This window comes from Sinohyriopsis cumingii, chromosome 16 (genome assembly GCF_028554795.1).
Source record: "Sinohyriopsis cumingii isolate HCF-2022 chromosome 16, ASM2855479v2, whole genome shotgun sequence".
NCBI classification, from domain to species: Eukaryota; Metazoa; Mollusca; class Bivalvia; order Unionida; family Unionidae; genus Sinohyriopsis; species Sinohyriopsis cumingii.
In genome coordinates, this window is record NC_142976.1 from 68170153 (window position 1) to 68194780 (window position 24628).

The 24628-nt window shown below is 34.2% G+C and overlaps 1 protein-coding gene across 3 annotated transcripts; it reads left to right on the forward strand.

Annotated features, from left to right (window-relative positions):
* Nucleotides 1-962: 962 nt before the first annotated feature.
* LOC149780722 (acyl-coenzyme A thioesterase 8-like) lies at nucleotides 963-24319 on the forward strand. Of its 3 annotated transcripts, XR_016415125.1 has the most exons (7): nucleotides 963-1211; nucleotides 6255-6400; nucleotides 9812-10037; nucleotides 13876-14033; nucleotides 17415-17606; nucleotides 18946-19171; nucleotides 23244-23370. XR_016415125.1 is itself a non-coding variant. In XM_089937773.1 (6 exons), the coding sequence occupies exons 1-6, from the start codon at nucleotides 988-990 to the stop codon at nucleotides 23360-23362; spliced, it is 1065 nt and encodes a 354-aa protein (XP_089793899.1). In that variant the 5' UTR covers nucleotides 985-987; the 3' UTR covers nucleotides 23363-24319. The 3 variants fall into 3 exon arrangements, 2 of the variants coding, with proteins under 2 accessions (XP_089793900.1, XP_089793899.1); XM_089937773.1 differs by lacking the exon at nucleotides 18946-19171 and having other exon boundaries at nucleotides 985-1211; nucleotides 23244-24319; XM_089937774.1 differs by lacking the exons at nucleotides 6255-6400; nucleotides 18946-19171 and having other exon boundaries at nucleotides 978-1211; nucleotides 9849-10037; nucleotides 23244-24319.
* Nucleotides 24320-24628: the final 309 nt, after the last annotated feature.

The following is a 24628-nucleotide window of genomic DNA, read 5'->3' on the forward strand; positions in this document are numbered from 1 at the left end:
CCTGACGGGGCGGTTGTACCGTTTGCCAGAGGTCATGTGGCGCCCAAACCACGGGTTCCAGAAGTCTTCGGGCGCCAAAACCCCTGTGGGACATCATCGTCGCCCTGGATGCCATTACCCTTAATATACCACTGCCTGAAGTGTCAGAACAATAAAGCGGAGATCTTGTTGTTGGTCTAACAACCTGGCCTTGCTTCAGATCTGCACCTTTAAAAAAGCCGGCCAAAACTGGTAGCTCATCTTGCATATTTTCGCTTGCCGGACTTCAGAAAGTGTTTAAAAAAGTGTGTAAAAAAATGACGCAGTAACTTTTGTTTAAAATACATTTTGTATATTTGGTATATTCACTGAACATTCATATACTGGTAATGTCTAGTCAAGCAAAATTCATCTTTCCTATTTTAATGATTACTAAATATTTTGTAGGAGGTGGGGCACCATAATATTTTCAGTACTTAGGGCACTGGAAGGCCTTAGCCTGACACTGTTCGCTGTGCTCAGATCATGTATAATTTCCACAAGTACACTATGAAAGTAACATAGAGGTATGCCAACATTCTCTCAACTGTGCATGTTGCAAATGCAAACAACTTCACATTACACCTGTCACTTAGGGGCCCCGAGTGGACTAAAGCGCTCTCCGTTACGGATCACTGCCATCTCACCTCTGTCTGCGTGGGTTCGAGTCTCGGATTCAGCCAATGTGGGTATGTGAGAAAGCTTGCCAGTAGCTTCTCGTGGGTCGGTGGTTCTTTCCGGGGTTGTCCCGTGTTCTTTCTCCACCGTTAACACTGGCCGCCGTGTATAGCCTATCATGTGCTGAAAAATGGCGTTAAACCCTACAAAAACAACATCAACAACAGCACCTGTCACTCTCTCAGAAGTTTATATCAGTGAAGTTCGTGTTAAGGGAGGTAACCCAGTATGGGTTGAAAAACATTGGGACCGCCTCGGCTAATTCTGTGAGACAAAATTGTCTTTCACGGTATGATCCGTATTATTAACCTCGAAAGTGAATACGGGAAAATGGCAACACGAATGAACGTTTTAAGAAAAACGTTCTCGTGTGTACTTAAATCAAAAATAGTAAAAACTATAGTTTTTCAGCCTAATATTGCAATGTCAACAACAGTTTCAGGACAACCCGACTTAGAAAGTCAGCTAACTAAATCCTTTTTGGCTTTGGAGCGGATTGATGTCAATATATTCAGGTTTGTTTTTATGTTGACAAAAGTGGTATTCCTACACTGTAACTGCGTTATACTTTATGACCCCGCGGTTTCTTAAGTTTTGAGCTTACCCTTTCAACTTGTATCTCTGATTACCCACCCACCCCATCTTTGCTATAATTTGGATGAAAATTATTAAATTCTTTAAAACATTTTAAAATTTTAACATGATAAAAAAAATCCCACTCCTTTACAAATTTGTAATTAGTTTAGTACTCTCTCAGTGCCATGGACAGGGATTGGTAACTGCAAGCCAACTGCCATATGTCCTACGTTCTCTCATATAAGTGCTTTTGATGCTGAAAAAAGCAATATCATACCGAGTGACAAAATTACATCAGATTACCCTCATGACCCATTCTGACATAGGACCCTTTACTTGACTGCTGTTTTATAGTATGAGTATGATAGACTGGGTTCTATGTCAGAATGGGTCATGAGGGTAATCTGAGGTAATTTTGTGTCAGAATGGGTCATGGGGGTAATCTGAGGTAATTTTGTGTCAGAATGGGTCATGGGGGTAATCTGAGGTAATTTTGTGTCAGAATGGGTCATGGGGTAATCTGAGGTAATTTTGTGTCAGAATGGGTCATGTGGGTAATCTGAGGTAATTTTGTGTCAAAGTGGGTCATGGGGGTAATCTGATGTAATTTTGTCACTCGGTATTATTTTTTCCAATTAGATTCTTGCTGTTTTTCAGCATCAAAGTTGCATTCACTTGTGATGTATACATGAGATTCTCAGTGGTCAATTAATCACTAATATCAGAGACACAGCATATCTGTGTCTATACTTAATACAGGATGACATCATCTGTAACAGTTTTTCTGCTGGAAAACAATTTTTATCCCATAGTATGTAGACTTTACATATAGCATGTACAGTTTAATATTTTTTAAATTACCACATGTTAACATATCACTTGATGTGATTCTGATTGGTCCAAATAAACCCATGAAATTCTTGCACAGTATTTTCTTTACTGATTGGCTGCGATGATGGGAAAATGTTCTCGTCCTTTGAAACTTTTTCTTTTTACTAATACTATGAAAATTTGGTGACCATTTTTCAAATCGACTGACCAAAGGATTTTAAAAAAAATGTCATGTCTTTCTAATTTTTTTGGTGAATTTACCCCACTGGGGATCATTATGCCATGTATTATCAAGCACTGAAAAAATAACATTAAATCCCAAACAACAACAACAACAACAAATGAAATTAAGGGAATTTGTCCATTGATAGCATGCATGAAGGGAGGGGTGGGCAGTAAATTAATCCTGTGAAAAGTAAACCAACCTATACAAAAAGTGGTTTAAATGTTAACCTCTAGATGCAAATAAACTCACCTCTGTTCATAGACGAATGTAGACATAAACCAGTCTCTCAACTGACAAAACATTAGGCCTATCAGAAAACAGTATTTTTATGTGGTAAAATTGCTCAAATGATCCAGTGTCTCTTATGTGATGCAGTTTCCATTGTCTCCTGTTCCAAATCAACCAATACAAATATATGGTCACATATCAACATTGTTACATTGTTACATTGTTCCTTTAACCACAGTGAATCAAACTATGTGACATCAGGCAGGACTTCCATACACATTCTGTGTTGAGAAACAATGTTCTCTGAGTCAATTGTTTCATTCATTCTGAAAGACACTCTTTTATTTCTAGTTTTGACAGAAAATCTTTTTTTTATATTGGTTTAAAAACTGCCAAAAAAATTGACAAAAGTTTGGGACTATTTTTTTTTATATGCAACAGATTAAAGGTATATCGTGTGAGTCAGAATAAACAAAATTATTTCTTATTTCTATCTATTTCCATTACAATAAAAAATGAATTAGTTTACAGATTGGGGTAATTTTCCATTAAGATGATTAATTTTTGTTTAGTATTTAAGTTTAAATGCAACATAGGTCAGGTGGGGATGTAATATAAGGCTATTTGGTTTGTCATTTCTTTATTGTAATGTCTTTGACTGGTTTGTTATTTCTTTATTGTAATGTCTTTGACTGGTTTGTTATTTCTTTATTGTAATGTCTTTGACTGGTTTGTCATTTCTTTATTGTAATGTCTTTGACTGGTTTGTCATTTATTACTGTAACGTCTTTGACTGGTTTGTCATTTCTTACTGTTATAATAATAATAATAATGTGGACTTTGTATATCGCCTAATCTTTAGAAGCTCTAAGCACTTTACAACTTTAGACAACACCTATAAGATAAGAAACATAATAATATTATTACAAAAACAAACAACATGAAATTAGAAAAACATTAAAAAAATAAAAAACATGCTGAGAATATTTCAGGTAGGAAACATTATTAGGTCTTTAAGTTTGTTTTTGCTGTCGAAATAAGTGAGTTTTGAGAGCCCTCTTGAATGTGATCACTGTGTCTTTGTGTCTAAGTTCAGTGGGTAATTCATTCCACATTGCTGGGCCCTGGTATGCAAAAGAACGCTGTCCATATGACTTTGTTTTCATACTTGGAATAATGAGTATATGATTGTCAGAAGAGGAGCGTAAGTATCTTTGCCTGATTTCTTTACTGTAATGCCTTTGGCTGGTTTTTCTTGATTACATGTATCTTGGTTCATTTCTGACTATGTTGACTTAACAGTACTAAGATATTCTGTGATGTTATCATTATGTTTATCATAACCCTCATGGAAGTGGAAGTTAGGACTAAAAGAAGCTCAGTAATGAAATTAAACAGAGAGAAAACAATTATTTTTCTTTCTTTTTGAAGAACAAAAATTTGATTAATGTTAATCAGCGTAAACACTGACATAAAGAAAGGAAATCCCAGTGAGAGGTTATAGTATGTTTTGTGTATGTCAGTGCAAGTTTTCTTGTCACAGCCTGTAACGAAACAAATAATGCAACTCCAGCCAAGGTGGAAGCACTTATTGAGAGCTAAATTAATATATGATCAGCATGAACTTTTTTCTATATTTAGCAATAGGCATGAAATTAACATTATATCCCAGTAGTATCTTACTTTCTTAATAAATGCTGGTAACCGTCATGGCAATTTAATGTCACAAGATAAATGCAGCAAAAACCTCAACAGCAACAAAAAGTTATCTATATATATATATATGTTTTGTATCTAGTGATAGAAGAATAGATACCCTTTTGAAAAAATAAATCTCAATTAACTTCAGATGAACAATAACAATAGAATGTATCCAATTTAATGCAAAAGCAGTGATGTAATAAACAATGTGTTCACTGGTACATATGTAATGTTTACTGAAACAACTTCTAATACTTTATTAATAATTTTTTAAGATCATTTATCCTGAAATTAAAAGAAATTTATAAAGGAAAATGAACAACTCGATGATAAAATGCTATTTATTCCAAATTATTCTCAGCACAATTATAAAATGAGTTTTGAACAGCGCTACTTGCCCCCCACCATACTTTTTCCTATCAGTTGATCTCCATTCCTTTCTTAGTTTATCAGAGGTCCGTCAGTAAGTCATGCCCTCAGTTATATAATGGTTAATATTTTTGGACCCTGTTGTGCATGACTTGTAGAGAAGAGGGGTATTACTTATGATATATTTTGGTACATACTATTTTTGTATATTTTGTAAGTCCTAAAGACAACAAATTTTGTTATATAGTTGAATACATATAGAAAATATATTACTTGTTTTTTAATATAATGGATGCTGGAACAGTTACAAGATTTCTTGCCATTATTAAATTAAGAATTCTAGTTGCTGCTACTCCGCAAGAACTTGATTCACAAGATTTGTTTCCCTTCTTAAGACAGATATACAGTTTATTTTTTATGGAGAAATCTCAGCAGAGAATTCATTGATCACAAATCTTTATAAAAAAAAATGTTCTGCACTATATCTGCATGTATTTTCTTAGAGGATGACAAATTAATATCTCTAACAATTTAAGATGCTATTAAACTAAATCCATAGGTTTAAAATATTATAACAGTGTAAAGTTCAAGTACAATAAATTATAATAAGCAAAACTTTTAAACAAACTACATTTAAAATTTGGTGCCAGAGTTCAGAAATGCCTATTAAAATGCACTCGTCATAAATATAAAACATGTAACAAACTAAAAAATGAACAACTAAATTGACTCGATATCAAAAACCTTCTTTAAAACAGGCAAAGAACAACAAATAAAAAATTTAAACCAAATTATGTCTCTCATGTATGAGCAACTACCAAGGGAAGACAGAAAAAGGAAACCTGACTGACAGGGTAATTCCCTGAAGGGAGAGGAATATTAATCCAGAAACCCTAAGATAAAAACTTGGAAAACAGGAGATAAGGGGAGAAAGAAACCCCCAAGATAAAACTGAAATTTAAAATTCAAAATCCAAAGCTTTAAGTTTTCACAATATCAGAACTAATATTCTTAGATATATGCTTAAAATGAATACAAATGAAAGATATAAATGGTATAATTAATAAAAATGAGGTATTCAAATTTTAGAGATTACTAAAACCAAACACTTCATGATAATTTTACAATGAATGCAAAGCTTTGGGGTTTTTTTTGGGCAGTATAAAATAAACTTTTGGTTATATAGAACAATTTGAGGGTTTATCTCAAACAACCTAACCAGCCATGTATGCTTGGAAGGGCAATGAGCTGTCCACACAAAGATTCAAACAAGGCAATTTTCATTTTATATCAAGCAACAGATCCCCATTTTCTATGAGACCATAAATCTTAGGAATGCTGTATGCACATTTTTTGGACCCCTATACATGCAGGGGTGCATTTTGTTTTTGTTTTTTGTATCCATACTTCCATCTATCCGTTGATCCAATCCTCCAATTGTCAAAAGCATGTAGTCTCTGTTTAGACCTCACAGTCATTTCTTGTTTGAAAATCAATTATCTTTCTTCCTTTTTCAAAATTATACAAAGGGGACCAGAAGTCAAGCTGTTTTATTTCATTTTCCAGTATATACAGGAATTTGTTTTCAGATCAGATTGTATAAACAATTAAATGGTTTAACTTGCAGAGCTAATGAAAAAAACTTGTGGCGGAATCACTTTGGTCGGTTCGTATTTGGAGGCCAGGTTGTTGGCCAGGCACTTGTGGCAGCATGTGAAACTGTTACAGATGATCAACACATACACAGTCTTCATTGCTACTTCTTACAGGGAGGTAAATATATCATGAAAACTTTACTACTAACATTAAAAAGATAAGATCATTTACATTTATGCTTTTGCTTGATCAGTCACGTCCATCTGTGACTGCATCTGTCAGTCAGTTTTTCAGAAAGTGTTATATGTGGAATATTTTGTTTGAAAAAGCATCTTTTATAATTTCAGAATAGCTTGAATTATTTATTGAGACAGCCTTTATTTTATTTAGAGCCAATTGTAAGAACATATGAACCATTCAATGACTTTTAATAGCAGCAATAATTTACCTGTCACTATTGTGCAGCTTTACTTAATTCAGTTCACAAAATGTTATCCATTTGCTGTGACTACAACTACATCCTCCCAGAGTTGAGAATTGTCAATAAGACTAGGTCCACTTATGTACCTTGGATGTGCCTGTGGAGAACAATCATCTTTTTCAAGGAATGTTAATGTTTGTGATGTGAATAATATGACAGAAAATTATTGGTTGTTGTGAGTTTAAACCATATTACATTCTCTCTTCAACAGTATTTCATCTTTGGATATGTTCATGTTTTTATGCCAGCAACCCCAGCCTATCTTCATTAATTAGTTCTGGAAAGGTCCTCTTGGGTTACCACATTATTTCCCACCCTTTAGTGCTTAGGGTACATCCCTCTTTTTTTCAAGATACAACTAGTTCATGAGTAAGTATTGTGTGTTAAGTTATATGCCATACAGCTCCTACCACAATAGGACTTCAAATTTTCCTTAATGAAATAAATTAATTAAACATCAATTTGGTGTTTCTTCACTTTTGTATTTTATTGTTTGTGTTCTACATTGTTCCTAGAGGGCAATAACTGATCAGCTTCCTTATTGAAAAAGTATAGGAGAGTGAGAAGACAGGAAATTCTTAATGAGGGAATCATTGTTTACCATGTGCAAATACACTCAAATGTATATAGCATGCAATACATACGAACATGCAAATTTCAATTATGAAAATTATTAAATTGTATTACTATTATTGTTCTCTCTCAGATAACTTTTATTTCAAATAACAACCTTAGGACATCCTGTATAAAAATTTGGCCATAAGCAGGGTCTTTGGGATACTCACTCATAATGTCTCGCATATTCAAAGTGCACACATAAGAAATTATTGTTCATTTTGCACCATACAGACTAATGAAGTCTGGTATCTAACTGATTCCACATGTGCATATAGAGGACAGAGAAACATCGATCCTCCTCATTGTCAGAATTGGCAGATCTACTGTTTTGTCCTCATTCCTCTACTACTGAGGAAATATTACAAAGGTTCTCTTCAGGCCAAGTCATTGTTCAGTGCATAGAAGTTGGTTTGTTCTTCCCTCTGCCTTGAAACCTATGGTGTCTGTCTCTAGTTAATGGGTAGATTCCCTGAATTGCCCTATTAAACCTCCCCAGCTGGATGCATTTGTGTCCCTAGTAGGTATTACAACTGGAGCCTGGGCATGACTTCCAGTTAAAACAATTGAAGTCATTGATCACAAAGTCTGTCTGCTGGTCACCATAGCTTGCATTACTTACCTCTTTTCTTCTTCTTTATTTCATATATTAAAGGATGCTGCCCTGAATCCAGCTGGATTAGAACGGATGCTGGAATCTGTGGCCAAGACATCCAGGCATTGCCTTTCTGTCACATTGGTGGAATTTCTGCATATCTGCTATGACTTTGCACTGGACTCCTGGCAAGTCTTATTTAACCACAATAAAGACCTTCTATGGACTGCTCTATCAGAAGCTGAGATCCTCTTCAAAAGACTCATTCCCACCATGGCTTGACTAACATAGATCCTTCAAAACCATTCCTGACCCATCGCAATCAGCTAGGAAGCATACCAATGTGAACCCTCTAAATTCTTCAATGAAAATGCAGCCCCAGTAAAATGCGCAATTTCAGATGAGACTGCTTCATCAGTCGGGACCTCAGAGTGGATGTCACCAAAGAACCTCTTTTAGGAAGTTCTCTAACCTGCCTTCGTTTGTCAGAGATGGCAGCCATATGGACTACCACCTTCTCTTGCTTGTCTAGGCCTCTTCTTCGAGGCTTGGACAAGCATAATGGATGATAGGATGATCGTTACATTTGTATGCTTAATTTTGGCACTATTTTTAAATATTTTAAAACGAATTGAAAGGATAGGAAATGTCTTTTACTTCCTCTTAATGGCCCTTTTGATATTTTGGCCTCCGCTATCTCACAGTGGATTATCAACATAATCAAAAGAGCTTACCAGTTCCTTACAGACGGAAACATTTCTTTTATGAAACTAAAATCCTGTGAGGTTTGAGGTGTCATTGTTAATTGGGCCAATGTAAATCGTTCTTCCTCAAAGGATGTTATGAAGGTAGCTTATTGGTGATCCCATACTACATTCTCTTCCTTATGTCTCCATTCATTAATACAACAAAGAGCATTTATTTCTGGGACCCATAGTTTGCAGTACATATGGCTGAGAGGGACACTAACAATTTGTGTAGTGGGGAATTCATCAAATCTTTCTGTTTTTGATATGCAGCCTATTCACCTATCTACACAGCCTATCCATCTCAAAAGGTTTCTACCCACACAATAGTGACGAGTGAGTTATTGCTGCTATTAAAGTGTAGTTTTTTGTTGGGAGAGTCTAAAATTAAAAACTTAAAAATAAGCAACACTTACCTATCGCTATTGTTCAGTGCCCCCCCCCCCCCCCCCAGGTGTCCTGGGATAAAGTCATCTATGAAAATAATGATTCGACTGTGCAGGCGCACGTGAGGTGTATGAGTGGACCTTGTCTTACTAACAATTCTCCGCTCTCTGGATGTGATTTTTTCAACACAATAAAACTTAGTAATAGTGGTGAGTAGGTACTGTTTAATTAAAATAAATTTCTGCCCACTTAAAAAATAATATCACATTATCACATCAAACTTTTGTGTAATTAATATGGAAAGTAATTGTTTTGAAAAGTAGAAAAGGCTGACGTAAAACAAAGACCAAAAAAATTTGTTTAGATTCATATCATCACTGTAAAAAAATGGAAATTCCTGAACTAAGAATTTGTTTCACATCTCAGCAGTGTGGAAATGTCATTACAAATTTATAAGCATGTTCTCTATGTTCCAGTGTTTAACAAATTCTAGACATCCATTGAAGTGTGACCTTCATTTATGCTCAGTATCACATGGATGCTTGATGGCAACATTGTTATTTTGAACCAAATCACTTACATGACATTAATAGGGGTACATTTTCCCATCATTCTTGGCCATTTTGTAAATGGTCCATTAGTTAAATATGCACTATCTTGCTAATTTTATTAATTTAATGCTTGGAAAACTGTAAGAAAAATATTTTTAAAAAAATCAAAACATACACTAGGATATCATGTCATATCCTTGACACTACTTCTAGGTAATTGTCAAAAGCCAATCCTATATATGGTTGACAGGACACGTGATGGAAAGACTTTCTCCAATCGCTCTGTAAAGGCCACCCAGATGGGAATTACCATTTTTACCATGCAGGCGTCCTTTAAACTGGATGAGACACAGGTCTACAAATATCAAATGCAGATGCCAAAGGTTACAGGACCTGAGGAATTAATGGACACCACAGAAGTGTTGCAGTTGCAGTTAAAGTGAGTTTTTGTCTTTATTACAAGGTTTTTTTGTTAAGCCATGTCAAGTTATGCTTGGGTGCATGTGTTTTTCATGGGTAGTATCACACACTTCATCTCTAATGTTTCAGGACCACGAATGCAAACTTTTGAACATGTTTTAAGTATAAGTACAAAACAGTCATAAAAGTTTGAAGTAATAACAACACAGACTTCAAACATTTTCTCTCGCTCCCATTTCAACCACTCCTGTTGAGTGTGAATTGGGGAGGAGATATACATTGTACTTATTTTGTGCTAATTGGACAGCAGTTTATTACAAATTAATCTAACATGCTTTTGATGACTCAGATCTAAGGCAGCGGTTTGTTCACATGTGGAAATGGATTAATTGTATTTACTGCCTATAAACATTTGCATAATTTTTAAACATGTAAATCATCATACATGTGGTTGTCATTGGTGAAGGAACTACCCATTCCAATCAAATTATATATTTCCACATATTTGCTTAAGAAGATTGCATAGTAGGTATTTTGTGTTATTTCTTGTTTATTTTAAAGTTTGTATCTATGAATATGGCATCTCAGGTGAAGAAGAATGTCAGTAAGTGTAGGTTAATGAACACATTACACAATGCTGTGATCAGGCAGATTTACTATCACTGCCAATATAAATTTCTTTGAACTACAATATTTTCCATTGAGCAACATTTTGTTAATATAACCATTGATAAGTAGCATCATATTTAAAGAAACAGTGTAAAGTTTGTAATCCACTGCTTACTTTTGTCATTGTAAATTCTTCAAAAGCATCCCATGTGCATGTCCAGGCAGTTCCATTGTCAGTTTTTCATTCATGTACATATATGTAGGGGCCCTGAGTGGCCGAGTGGTCTAAAGCGCTCACTGTTCCGGATCACTGCCATCTCACCTCTGTCTGTGTGGGTTCGAGTCCAAGGCTCAGCTAGAATGGGTACGTGGGAAAGCCTGCCAGTACCTTCTCATGGGTTGGTGGTTCTTCCCTGGATTTTCAAGGGTTTTTCCTTCACCAGTTATTCTGGCCACCATGTATAGCCTATCTTGTGCTGAAAAATGGCGTTAAACACTAGAACAACAACGTATATGTAATAGTATGAAATGATATCACTACAAGCCTTGGGATGTTGTACATATATGTAATAGTATGAAATGATATCACTACAAGCTTAGGGAGTTGTACATATATGTAATAGTATGACACGATATCACTACAAGCCTTGGGATGTTGTACATATATGTAATAGTATGAAATGATATCACTACAAGCCTTGGGATGTTGTACATGTATGTAATAGTATGAAATGATATCACTACAAGCTTAGGGAGTTGTACATATATGTAATAGTATGACATGATATCACTACAAGCCTTGGGATGTTGTACATATATGTAATAGTATGAAATGATATCACTACAAGCCTTGGGATGTTGTACATATATGTAATAGTATGAAATGATATCACTACAAGCCTTGGGATGTTGAACAGAAAATGTCAGATATATTCAACAAAGACATGTCTTACAAACTGAATCCTATTATAATAAGAGGTGAAGGACATACTGCAGATGAAATAATCCCAAGTTGGGCAAGGTTTGGTATGCACAGTATCATAGCTGTCAACTGTTCTAGCCAATAGATAGTGGGAAAGGTTTCTAATTGTTTTGATTAAACAGTACTGCTTTGGTTGTTGATAACTGTATACACTTAGTAATTTTGGTAACTTTGCAGCTTTACTCAGGTCTTGATGTTTAGACCCTGCTAATTTAATTTGGGGTATTGGGACCTTACATATTTTTTAAACAAGTTTCAGGCACCCACATACATGTACATGTATCATGTACATGTATACAGACATACATACATACATACATACATACATACATACAGACATACATACATACATACATACATACAGACATACATACATACATACATACATACATGTACCTTGAATAATCTTGATCAGATTTTTTGAAAAATTGAAGAAATTCTATCCATCAAAATAGTTTTAGAAAAAATTCTTAACATAAAAAATAAAAGGAAAAGAAATATCCTAATTGGAATGGAAATCTCTTGCACCCCACAAGAAAATTCTGTGGTCTGCCCATTAGTGCTCTTTTGTATGGAAGAAGCAGACATACTCAGAGGAAGCCAAATGCACTTTGAATGGGAGACAATGTATATAATATTTTCTATGGAATGAAATATTTTTTTGTTGCCAATAAACTGCATGGAATTAATTATAAATGTTTCATTTTTAAAAATTTAAGATGGGAACAGTTACATATGAGAAAGTTCATTCTTTTTTACTATTAGGTGGAAGGCATTAGCAATGTTTGTAGTCTACTGGTCATAGACCATCCATTAGCACAAGTTTGTTGACCCTTTTCTACACCTTCCATTAGCACAAGTTTGTTGACCCTTTTCTACACCTTCCATTAGCACAAGTTTGTTGACCCTTTTCTACACCTTCCATTAGCACTAATTTGTTATTATTTCTCCTAAACTACCAGTACATAAAGGATTACCATGAAAATGTAAACACTCATTCATCCCATGGTCTAGTTAGTCCTAAATGAATAAAGGCACTGCTCTGAAAATCTTGCCATTGCTACTCTTCCCAAACTGATGGTCATATATATTGACATGTTTGTCTGCTCGTTTTTTTTTACAATTCACCTCTGAAGTCTTGGAAGTGAAAATCCACAAGCAGTTTTTATTTTTACAAGCATGTCTGAAGTAAGTCCAAGCTGTCTAATCTACATCCCAAATTACACCCATCAACCAAAATAAATGGAATGAAAAGTTCTTTTAAAAATACCCATAGAAGGTCTTTATTAAATGGCAAGTATTACCAGTGAAAAAATTCTGGGAAATTCTTTTTCTTTAAAAATCTAACCCTGTGTAAAATATAAAACTGTAGAGTGTTACCGTAAAGAATCACTGAAGATATATTGTCAACTAAATGAAACAATTGTCATATTTTGTAGTAAATTTCAAACATTTTGATATATTATATGTGGTATTTACTTCCAAGATGGTAATCACATAGTTCATATATTACACCCCTCTGAATATAACTTGATGATGTCAAGAATGTATTGTAATGTCATTGAGACATGCTGTAGTTTTGACATGAAAGAAAGACATTCAACACATTCAAGAGTAAACACCTATGAAGTATTTGTTTTATTTTTCAATTCAAACATTAAGGTAATGTATTCTGATCCTTTCCTGAGTTGTGCACTATACTTCGGTCATGTTTACATTTAAATCAAGAGAGAAAAGTGGGGACAAATCCAAACAGTTTGAAGTAATAGTGCAATAATTGTTTTGCAATTCAATAAAATAAATAAGTTCTTGATGCTATAACTTAATAACAGAAGACAAAAATATATCTCTCTAAATAATTACTCTTAGGTTCTGTACCAGTAACTAACTTTAATCTGTACTACTGCTTTTTATGCCAAAGAGTTGAAATGAAAGGTCAAAGGGAATTAACTCCTGTTGAGACCATTTGGTGGACAAGGAAGGTTATTTGTAATTATATTCATAATGGATTACAATCAAAATGAAACAAGTAGACTGCATTATATGGTCATTCACAATACTGTAACTTATTTTTAAATGTTTACTTTGTATTCTTGCAAATAAATTATGTGTTGAATTGTCATAACACCAGCACTTAAAAGTTAAATTGGTAATGTACTACCACTGTGCTGTTCAGAAGTCAAATCAGATGAATATAAAAAATAACAAGTCTGTGTACAAAAGTAGATCAATGAATTTAATACAGGTTATTTTATTCAAATTCCAGACATGCTGACACTCCAGACAAGGAAAGAGAGTTCATCATGATGATGCTATCTTGTGACATCCCTGTGGATATACGGCCTGTTGATCCTAAGGGGTATTTCCGCCAACGTTCATCAGAACCAATTCGCTATGTGTGGCTTAAAGCAGAAGGACACATAGGTTAGACTTGCATATACAGTAGTCCCCCTCTTATAAGGCAACCTCTATTGCAGCAGGGAAGTGGCCTTATAATGAGGGTGGCCTTTCTAGAGGGGGATGACAAATGCGAATAGTAAATACATATGAAGAAAGTCACAAGTACATTTAATTCTAAAACATTTAATATTTTCATTAAAAAATCGCATGCATGTTGTGAAATAAATGTAAAACAAACTGTTTCATCATTTTCAAAAGAATGTTATGAATAACCATTGATATAGTTTTAAAACTGTCTTTATAATTATGTTACAGATCACATCGTCTGTCACTTTGTTGGTAACAGTCTAAAAAACAAACCAGTCTCGTCACACTTAAAAATATTCTTGCTGTCATATCCCCTGCATATATCATTTAGTCTTTTGTTCCAATCTTCGACATCTTCATTATTAACATCAGCTAATTCTACACTAAGGACAGAACACTTAATATTGTGTTGCACTTGAAATCTGTGCAACCATCCATTACTTGTGGTAAAGTCGTCATATCCCAATTCAGCTGACAAAATTGTTGCTTTTTCTTGTCATTCATATCAGGATACAAACATCTCCTGGCTCAAACAATCTTCCTTTCTCTGTCCATTTCACCTTCCCACTTCTGCAGAATTGTTTCCTTATCTTTCACGATATTGTTTATCTGAGTCTTTCTGATGTTAGTTTTCTGTTAGGATCATTGACCCTCCCCCATCTCCTGGTCAGTTGAATTACTTTCACTTTCTCTTCTAAACTGAGAATTTTTTTTTCCTCAATGACATGTTGATTTTTTGCAGTAAGTTATTCATGTTGCCAACACAATACTGATAAAACAATGTTTTATGCATCTAAACAGATTGCAGTGTTTTTAAAGGAAGTGATCTTGTCACGTGATTCATTAGTCCTAGTCTGGTACACTAATGTTTTTATACATTTCTTTACACTAAGTGAGAGAAGCCAAAACGGCTTCGATATGTACCATTAACATCAAGCAGATTTTACCTCGCGGCTGTTAGGATCTGTAATTTTGACAATTATTATAAGTAGTAATAACCACTAATTATCAAAGTGAACAAGCTCAACATCTTACTAAGGGAAGCCATAAAGGTTGTCAAACCATTTTCCTGCTGACTTGGGTACTGTATATCGATACTGCCACTTCTCAGTTGTTACTACTGTTCAATAATTGTAATCTTAACAGTTATCAGAGTGACTAAACCGGACATCTTATGATAACACAGCAGTAAGGCTAATTGGATAACATGTACTTACCCTTTTGTATGGATTAAAATTTGAGTCATTTTCGGCTTTATGGAATAAATGTGGCTTCTCATGAGGCGTAAATGATATAATATTAACCTTAGTGGTACATGTACTTTAGTCAACACTTCTTTCAATAACAAAAACCTGACATCAGGAAACAGAAATCTGATTACTTAACACACATTATAAATAAAATACTGGTTCTGGATACATATGAAAATAAAATGCAGATGCTTGTGCGGGGTAAATTTTATATTATTGCACTAATATGGTGGCCGCTGTGATGTTATCTGGGTGGCCTTTCGTGAGAGGTACTTTTAAACACAAACTCATCGGTGCCAACGGATTCTGGCCGTAAGGAGTAGGTGGCCGCTTGTCAGGGGGCCATTCAAGAGAGGGACTACTGTTATCATAAGTCACATATATAAATGATAGTTGAGGTCCGAAAGGTACCATAATGGTTCTGTACTATAAATCACAAATCTGCATGTGAGTGTATGTCTATGTGTGTCTCTGTATGTCTGTGTGTGTGTGTGTGTGTGTGTGTGTGTGTGGATATCGATGCATATTAAACAAGAAATACTTAAAATGGATTTTACATTTATTTTTGGGGCAGAGAACCATTCATTGAGGTATAAACTATTGACAGTTAAGAATGCATGTAGTCACCAACTGATCACATTGTATTAAAAAACGTAATTCCTTCAGAACTGTGCAGAATGAAGCATTGGGGGTGGGGCTATGTGGCAGTGACCAAAACTGCTCTTGACAGTTCAGGAAATAATATTAATGGGTTGGTATGACTGGTGATTGAGCAGGGATTGGTTGTCTGTCATTTTCCTTAAATAAGTAAGTAAATTAATTGATTTATAAATTTGGCCAAGAAACATTCTTAGAGCACTATCTTTTTGATTGTGTATGCCAGATGTGTGAGCAAACATCAGTTGGCTATTGTTTACTGAACTGCTCAAAGATTGTACACAGGATGCATCCATTAGTTGGAGGTCAAAACATGGCACTTAAATGGGTTCTCATAAAAATACTCATAGGCATACCTGTGACTGTCAATCAACACTTTTCACCTTTTTGAATAGAAGAGGAGATATTCAACACTTTTCACCTTTTTGAATAGAAGAAGAACCACCCTGTAAAAAACACTAGGAAATCCAACAAATACCCCATCAAAAATTATCTTAAAATAAATTTTTGATCGGAATTCTTTAATTAAAAAAAAAAACATACAACACACACTTTCTTTTTTTTGGACAAGTAGGGGGGATCTGTCTGGTGTCCCCCCCCCCCAAAAAAGAAGAGGAGATATTGCATTTATGATAATTACACTAAAACTAAATTTAAAGATAGACCTGGAACATGACTTTCACTTAACAAGGGTTGTTCAGTTGGTGTTTATTTCTTCAAATGTTGCACCTATTAGAATTACTAACATTTTAATTGTTTAATATTTAATCATATATTGTTTTTTCAGTGTATTGAGAATTTGCTTGGGGGGGGGGTTGGGGGGAAGAAAATTTAACAAAATATGGCTTTTTATTAAAGGTTATGAATGTGTGTATTTTTAATAAACTTTCTAGGCACTGTTTTCTATGATAAAACAAGCAACATATCAAGATTTCATTTACCTTTTTTATTGCAGTTTTTGTTCACATTCAGTATAAAGAGGCTTAATACATGTACAAGGATATTTTTTAAAAGTAAAAATGGAATCCACACCTACCACTGCATCATAAGCAGGTCTGCAGATTATCTGGGCATGATAAAAGAAGGGAACAGTGTATTAGCATTACACTTCAATGATTTAACTGTCATCCTTTCAAACTAATTATTTATACTTAAAAAAATCATTTTTCTTATGAAACAGTATACATGTACTATGGAATTTCACACAACAGTATTTTGTTCCACTTTACTGTTTTTAAAATTAATTATTGAGAGTGAGTAGACTTCGTACCTTGAACAAATGTAGCAATAAATTGACAGGTTTTTTATGGTAAGTTGGATGGTGACGTTTTTTTGTTGTTGTTAGTTTTTCTTTCTTTTGGTGGTTGTCACCAACTGGTTTGACTATATATTATTTCTTTGTTTTGTCCAGGTGATGATAATAAAGTACACCAATGTGTGGCTGCATACCAGTCTGATTATTCATTGCTTGGAGTTGCCCTGCAGCCAGGCGGCAAGAACTATGAGACGACTTTCATGACCTCCCTCGATCACACAATATGGTTTCACGCTCCATTTCGAGTAGATGAGTGGATGTTGTATGAAATCTTCAGTCCCCAGTGTGGTAGGTAGAAAAGGGTAAAAGTCAGCTCTTTAAGAATACGAAGTTCCACATGCAACACTATAATTCCCATATTCACTAGGGTTATATTCCATTGTAAGTATTAAAATAGTGTAATTCACATAGTCACAAGCATCATATTCCATTGTAAGTATTAAAATAGTGGAATTCCCATAGTCACTAGGGTTATATTCCATTTGTAAGTATTAAAATAGTGGATTTCCTACAGTCACTATTCCATTGTAAATATTAAAACAGTGGAATTCCCATAGTCACTAGGGTTATATTCCATTGTAAGTATTAAAATAGTGGAATTCCCATAGTCACTAGGGTCATATTCCATTGTAAGTATTAAAATAGTGGAATTCCCATAGTCACTAGGGTCATATTCCATTGTAAGTATTAAAATAGTGAAATTCCCATAGTCACTAGGGTCATATTCAATTGTAAGTATTAAAATAGTGGAATTCCCATAGTCACTAGGGTCATATTCCATTGTAAGTATTAAAATAGTGGAATTCCCATAGTCACTAGTGTCATGTTCCATTGTAAGTATTAAAATAGTGGAATTCCCATAGTCACTAGGGTCATATTCCACTGTAAGTATTAAAATAGTGGAATTCCCAAAGCACTACGGTCATATTCCATTGTAAGTATTAAAATAGTGGAATTCCCATAGTCACTAGGTTCATATTCCATTGTAAATATTAAAATAGCGGAGTTCCCATAGTTACTAGGGTCATATTCCATTGTTAGTATTAAAATAGTGGAATTCCCAAAGTCACTATGGTCATATTCCATTGTAAGTATTAAAATAATGGAATTCCCATAGTCACTAGGGTCATATTCCATTGTAAGTATTAAAATAGTGGAATTCCCATAGTCACTAGGGTCATATTCCATTGTAAGTATCAAAATACTGTAATTCCCATAGTCACTAGGGTCATATTCTATTGTAAGTATTAAAATAGTCTCTAAAATATGCTTAAGATTGGCCACTTTTGTAAAACCAATGTTTACTGCACAGCTTGCAATGACACGATCATTATATTATGACATGCCTTATTATGTTGGTGTATCATAGTGTTAGAACTCTGGGAAAGATTAAACATAAAATGATGTGGTTGTGACTTCTGTTTTTCGTATTATATGATTGCGGTTTTGGCAGAGCTTCTAATGCTACGATCATGTCTATCCATATTGCTATGAATTTTTCTGCAAGATAACTCCAGTTCTATAGCTAGTAACTTCATCAGACTCTCTAGGTAGCTTACGATTCAGATAAGAAAAAAGTCTCTCAGTTCAGGGGGCAAAAGATTAAAGGTCAACGTTGCTGTTACAGAAAGAAGAACAAGGGTTTTGGCACAGTAACATGAATTCTGCATCACATACCTGAATCAAATTGTGTGGATAGCTTGCATTTGGGCTAAGGAAGAAGGCTACTGATTTGCAGGTCAAAAGATCAAAGATTAAGATCATTGACTGTAAGAGGACATTGATTTCCGGATTGTAACATTAGTTCTACATCGTATTCTGGGACCAAACTTTGCAGACAGCTTGCACTTGAGGTAAGGAAGAATCCTGTCAATTTTGGACTCTAAAGATTGGAGGTCTTGGTTACAGTGACTGAAAGAACATAGATGTCTTTTCTCACAGTAAAATTAGTTCTTAATCGCCTATCGAGACTAAACTTTGGGTAAAAAATAAATAATCTTATCGATTGAGAATCAATAGGTCAGACTTCAAGGTCAATAACTGAAGTGAGAAAAGATTGTTTCTGCATGACAACATTAGTTCAGGATGACAGACCCAGACCAAATGAAGATGATTTCCATGTAATAACATTAATATACACCTCAATAAAAAATGTGGTGGATATCTTGCTCTTTGGGTTAGGAAGAAGTCTGTCCAGTTTGAAGTAAAATAGCCATGGAAAAAGATTTTGACTGGAAGACGAAAATTAGCTTCCTCACAAACATTACAGCATTACAGTTCTTGACAATTTAACTTCACCAAAGTTTGTGGATGACTTGGAGGTAGGGTAAGAATAAAACCAGCTGATTTAGGAGTGAATGGTCAAGGTCATTGACTGAAAGAAAAAAAAATGGTTTCTTGACATTAACTTGAGTTCTTCATCAGATTTCTGGACTAAACTTTGTGGATAATTTGCACTTGGAAGAAGGAAAATAATGTTGGGGTGGAAAGGTTATAGGTCAAGTTCACTGTGATTCAAAGGGGAATTGTTTTTGCAATACAGTTGTAGTTCTAGACAACGTACCTTGACCAAAGTTTGTGATGGGCATGCATTTAAGATATGGAAGAAGCCTGTTAATTTTGGCATCAAAAGGTCAGAGATCAAAGTCATTTTGGCTAAAATAAAAAATGGGTTTTGCAGTAAAACTTTTATTTTTGAGTAATTTCCTTAACCAACCTTGTGTGCAGGATGGCTTGCACTTAGGATAGTAAAGCAGACCTTTACATTTTTGTGTCTAGAGGTCACAAGTCATGGTCAAGACAAATTGAATGAGAAAATAAAATAGTTTCTGCACAGTAACTTTATTTCATGACTGCATACTTGACCACATATCCAGGTAATTGAGATCCATTGTTTTGTTCCTACATGAATAACTATTAAATTTAGGGCAAGTGTATACTGTGCTGTTCATGGTATTCTTGTTAAAGTCAGTTAAAAGTAAATGAGACAGAGGGAAATCTTAAGGGTTTTTTGACCTACCATAAATTGGCAAAGCAGGAGAACTTATGGGATGACATGTTGTCAGTCAGTCATCTATCTATCAGCATAACTTTATTACCTTTACTCCACCTCAGCTATTTTGAGGATTGCCATGATACATTATACACACATTCATGTCATGGTCTACATGGTTCTAAATGAACATGGTGATGCTTGGAAAACCAATATGGCTGCTTGTTATTGCTACCTTCCTGAAATGCATCAAACATGGCCACCATGGCAGCCATCTTTTAAAAAATTTCAGCACAACTCCTAAATGGAAATTCGTATTAACACAAGGTTTTCAACAGTATAGGTCATATGCTGTCTATTTGGTCCTAAATGAAAATGATGTCTCTCATACATTCGTTATGGTTGCCACAGTACCCATTGTGAAAATATTGTTATCACTACTCCGCATGAATGAAGGAACGTATCAGTATGGGGTTTTCAATATGGGGTTTTCATGTAAAGACTTTTTATCATTTCTGCTTGGTTCTAAATGAAAATGGTGCCACCCAGGCATTCAGTATTGCTGCCACAGAGGCCATCTTAAATTTTTTGTTATCCTCCTGAATGGATAGACAAATCAGCGTAGCAGTTTTACTAACAGACTTTCATATTATGTCTAGTTGGTCCTAAATGAAAACAGTACTAACCTCCACTATGGCCACCTGAAGCCATGAAAATCTTATTATCAACGCTCCCTCTGAATGGAAAGTCATATCTGTATAGAGTTTTCACTAGAAGACTCCATATGGTGTTTAGTTGGTCTTGATTGAAATTGTGCACATCTAAAATGGCCACCACAACAGCTGATTTCAAAATCTTAATATCAGAGATGGTTTCAGCACTCAGCATTTAAAAAGAAGAGATGATCTCAGCTTGAATGACTGGCAGTTCTTTTCAGATAGCAGAGCATCAGTCCATATGATGGAAGTCTTGTTTGTGAAAATACTGTGTTATCTCAATAATTGACTCATGCTAAACAGATCAATTAACCTACATACCCTTTCCTTTGCATATTTAATAAGAGGTATGTCTGATCTAAAACATGTGCAAATTTGATGAATTGGTAAACACTGATTCAGGTATTATTTTTATGGTTGTTTAGTAACATAATACTTTTCCCACACTTTTCTATGTATGACATTTTTTTGGGTTTGGATTACTTGGTCGTTTAGCTAAATAAAATTATAATTTAAGAAATGTGAAATGCTCAAAAATTTCAAAAGCAGTCATCCTTAAACTGTGTAATATGTGATCATCAGTGTGTGGACAGACTGTTGTCATGATTACATGAATTTCAGAATGTTGAGAGACAATAATTGTTTTGTTTTTTTAAATTTGTATTTCATGGATGAATGAGAAATAAGATTTAAATTAATTCTTATGTTGTTCAGAATTCTAAATAGAGGATCACTTATGAGTGATCATTTTGTGTCAGGTTTATGATGTGAGTTGAATTATGTTATTTACATGAAATAAACTGTCTGCATTAGGTGGCATTTTGTGTTATTGGACACTAGTGCATAAGATTTTGTTTATCAGATAGCATTAATGACTCAGTCTGTGATGTAAACTCATTAATATTATATATTAATATAATCGTGAATATCAGTATCTCTGGAATTATGTTCTTCCATCTGATCTCGTGTAAATTTCTATCAATTCAACAGCCATCAGTACTCTCAGGACTTTGATTGTATTTATGAGTTTCATAAATTTCATTCTAAAGAAAAACAAGTTTGAAATTCAATAATTCACATAGTATTTATGGCTTTAAATCAGTCTAAGATGTTCTTAGTTGGTGTTGCCCAAGTTATTGTACACTTGCCATTACAATTCGTCCTTCTGAAATGACCCTAAAAATACAAAAATACAGCCATCTAACTAACTTTACAGAAGTACCTCAGATGCTTTAATCTGCCAATGATTTTCACACAGAACACCTGCATTTTTAAACTTTTGCCTTCAGCATCAATCAGAAATACATGTTGAAAGGGACAATACATTTCTTAAAAGGATTAAACAATCAGCACAGAAGTAAGAGCAAAATATTAAGATTCTTGGATATGCTTGGAAAAATTCTGGAGAGGCAACACTTATGTTTACTGGACATTATGTGTTAATTCGGAGTCTTGGTCAAGGCACACACGATGACTGCCACCATGATGATGTGAAATTGAAAAGATTACACACAGTTGTGAGAACTAACAAGAAACCACTGACTTCCAAGGGTTTTGTAAGTGCATTCTTTGAAACTGAACTGGAAGTCATTATGGTCTTAGTGTACCATATGAATGTTTAATTTGAACATAATATTTAACTTTTCATATGCAGTACAAGATGTTTCATTACACATTGCTGAAACTTGGTCTAGCATACTGTACAATACAGACTGCCTTACTGAGGTCTTTTTATGGTTGGAAGGTCTTTTAATTGCTGAGTTTCACAAACTCTGCCTATGATTTTACATCATGATACAAATAAAGGTCAACATTATGTAATAAAGTTTGCTTTGATGAATGTTCTAATTCTGTGAATATTTTCTTAGGACCCTTGGTTAGCAATTATACCAAAATTAACATCAGAGTTCAGTGTCATTTTTCTAATCTTTTATTTTTTAATTTCTTCAGCGTGAAACAAGTATGACTCTGCCACAGTGTGTAGTACAATATTATATTGTAGGGTAAATTTGTAGAAAAAAGAAGAAAAAGACAACAAAACATTTGAGATATTTTTCCTAGTAGTGTTTTTCTTAATCCCATGAATGATCAGGGATCTAGAATGGACCCAATGCACTCTCCTGCATGTGGCACTTTGCCTTGGCACTAATCATATAATAATAAACCAAAATGAGTAGGAGGTGGCTTTTTTTATTCATTTTTGTTCATTCTTCTCAGGTAGTGGTAGAGCCCTGTGCCATGGACGAGTGTGGAAAAGGGATGGAACTCTTGCCATGTCAGTTGCCCAGGAAGGTGTTGTGAGAAACAAACCAGTGGAGACTCAATCTAAGTTGTAGTGGAATTCGGAAAAAAATGTTATAGCCCAGTATTAAAAAAAGATATTTTCACTGTTCACTACAAAGAGAGAGCTGGAAGCAACACATCTGAGTCTAGTCATCCCTGTCATACCAGTGAATGGAATTTGTTAAATGCCCCACCACTTGCAGATAACTTGAATAACTTTCTTAGAGTAAAACTGCAAATTTTTAATTTTTAGACATTTTTTAAAATTTTTAACAGAAACTTTTGACAAAATATTAATATAAGGAAGCAAAAGTCACTTGATGTAAGCAATGTTTGACATTATTTGTATTTATATGTAGATTACCTGATTGGACTTCAAGGCCATTACAGCAAATTTTTAAACATTTTTACTTTTTTCATACCTTTTTTACTTTGCCTTTTCTAAAAAAATGAAGCTTTGTTGGCAGAATTAAGTAAAATTTACTTGATTTAGCAAATGAAATTTGGTATGTATATTTGTATAATTATGAAGATAATTTAATAGATTTTCATGTCATTTTGGCTATATTTCAGTTTTTTCTAAATTGTTAAATTTTGGGTTTGCAGAGTGGGCATATTGCTATAAACACAAACTATTACTTTTATGCTACGTGTACATCCCTTATTAAATTATTTTAAAGTTTAGAGGAAATCTGTGTCTTGTCAGTATTTCATAGTTTAACTCTAATCAAAGGAGCTTGTATAGCTGACATGCTTGTAAGACTGTATGTACATTATCTCATTTTTGTATAATTTTTGTTGTATGTATTTGCAGCATCATAGAATACAGTGTTCTATGGTTATTTGAATACAGCTCTGTCTTTAAATTCAGCTTTAGCAGGAGGTGCTTCTTTTCGCTATATGCTCAATATGAAATTCTTATATCCTAGAATATATGTTTTATTTTGTACAAAAGTTGTGAATGAATGTTTTGTTGAATTATTTATTATGATAAAATGTTTTCTAATATATATTTTGTTATTTTTATTGCATTTATCTTGGCTATTTTTATGCAGTTATTATTATTATTATTATTATTATTTTACAATATATTTTCCACTATCCCACAACAAACTCATGACATGTTTCATTTACTGCTTTCTATACAAATAACTTCACATAATTTTTAGTGCATATAGTAGTTCAAATCATAGATGGCTTTGTTTCTTGCTTTGCAGAGTTTGTATCCTTTGTCTTTAGCCTGGAATTAGATTAAAGCAGTCTTGTTCTCCCTATAAAAAAATACATTTAGATCAAAGCAGTCTGGTTCTCCCTATAAA

What these genes read in the sequence shown, in the direction of transcription:
- LOC149780722 (XM_089937773.1), top strand. Translation starts at nt 988, where the DNA reads ATGATCCGTATTATTAACCTCGAAAGTGAATACGGGAAAATGGCAACA. An exon ending in GTGTTGCAGTTGCAGTTAAA is followed by an intron (nt 10,038 to 13,875) that starts GTGAGTTTTTGT and finishes TTCAAATTCCAG; the next exon opens with ACATGCTGACACTCCAGACA. An exon ending in TAAAGCAGAAGGACACATAG is followed by an intron (nt 14,034 to 17,414) that starts GTTAGACTTGCA and finishes TGTTTTGTCCAG; the next exon opens with GTGATGATAATAAAGTACAC.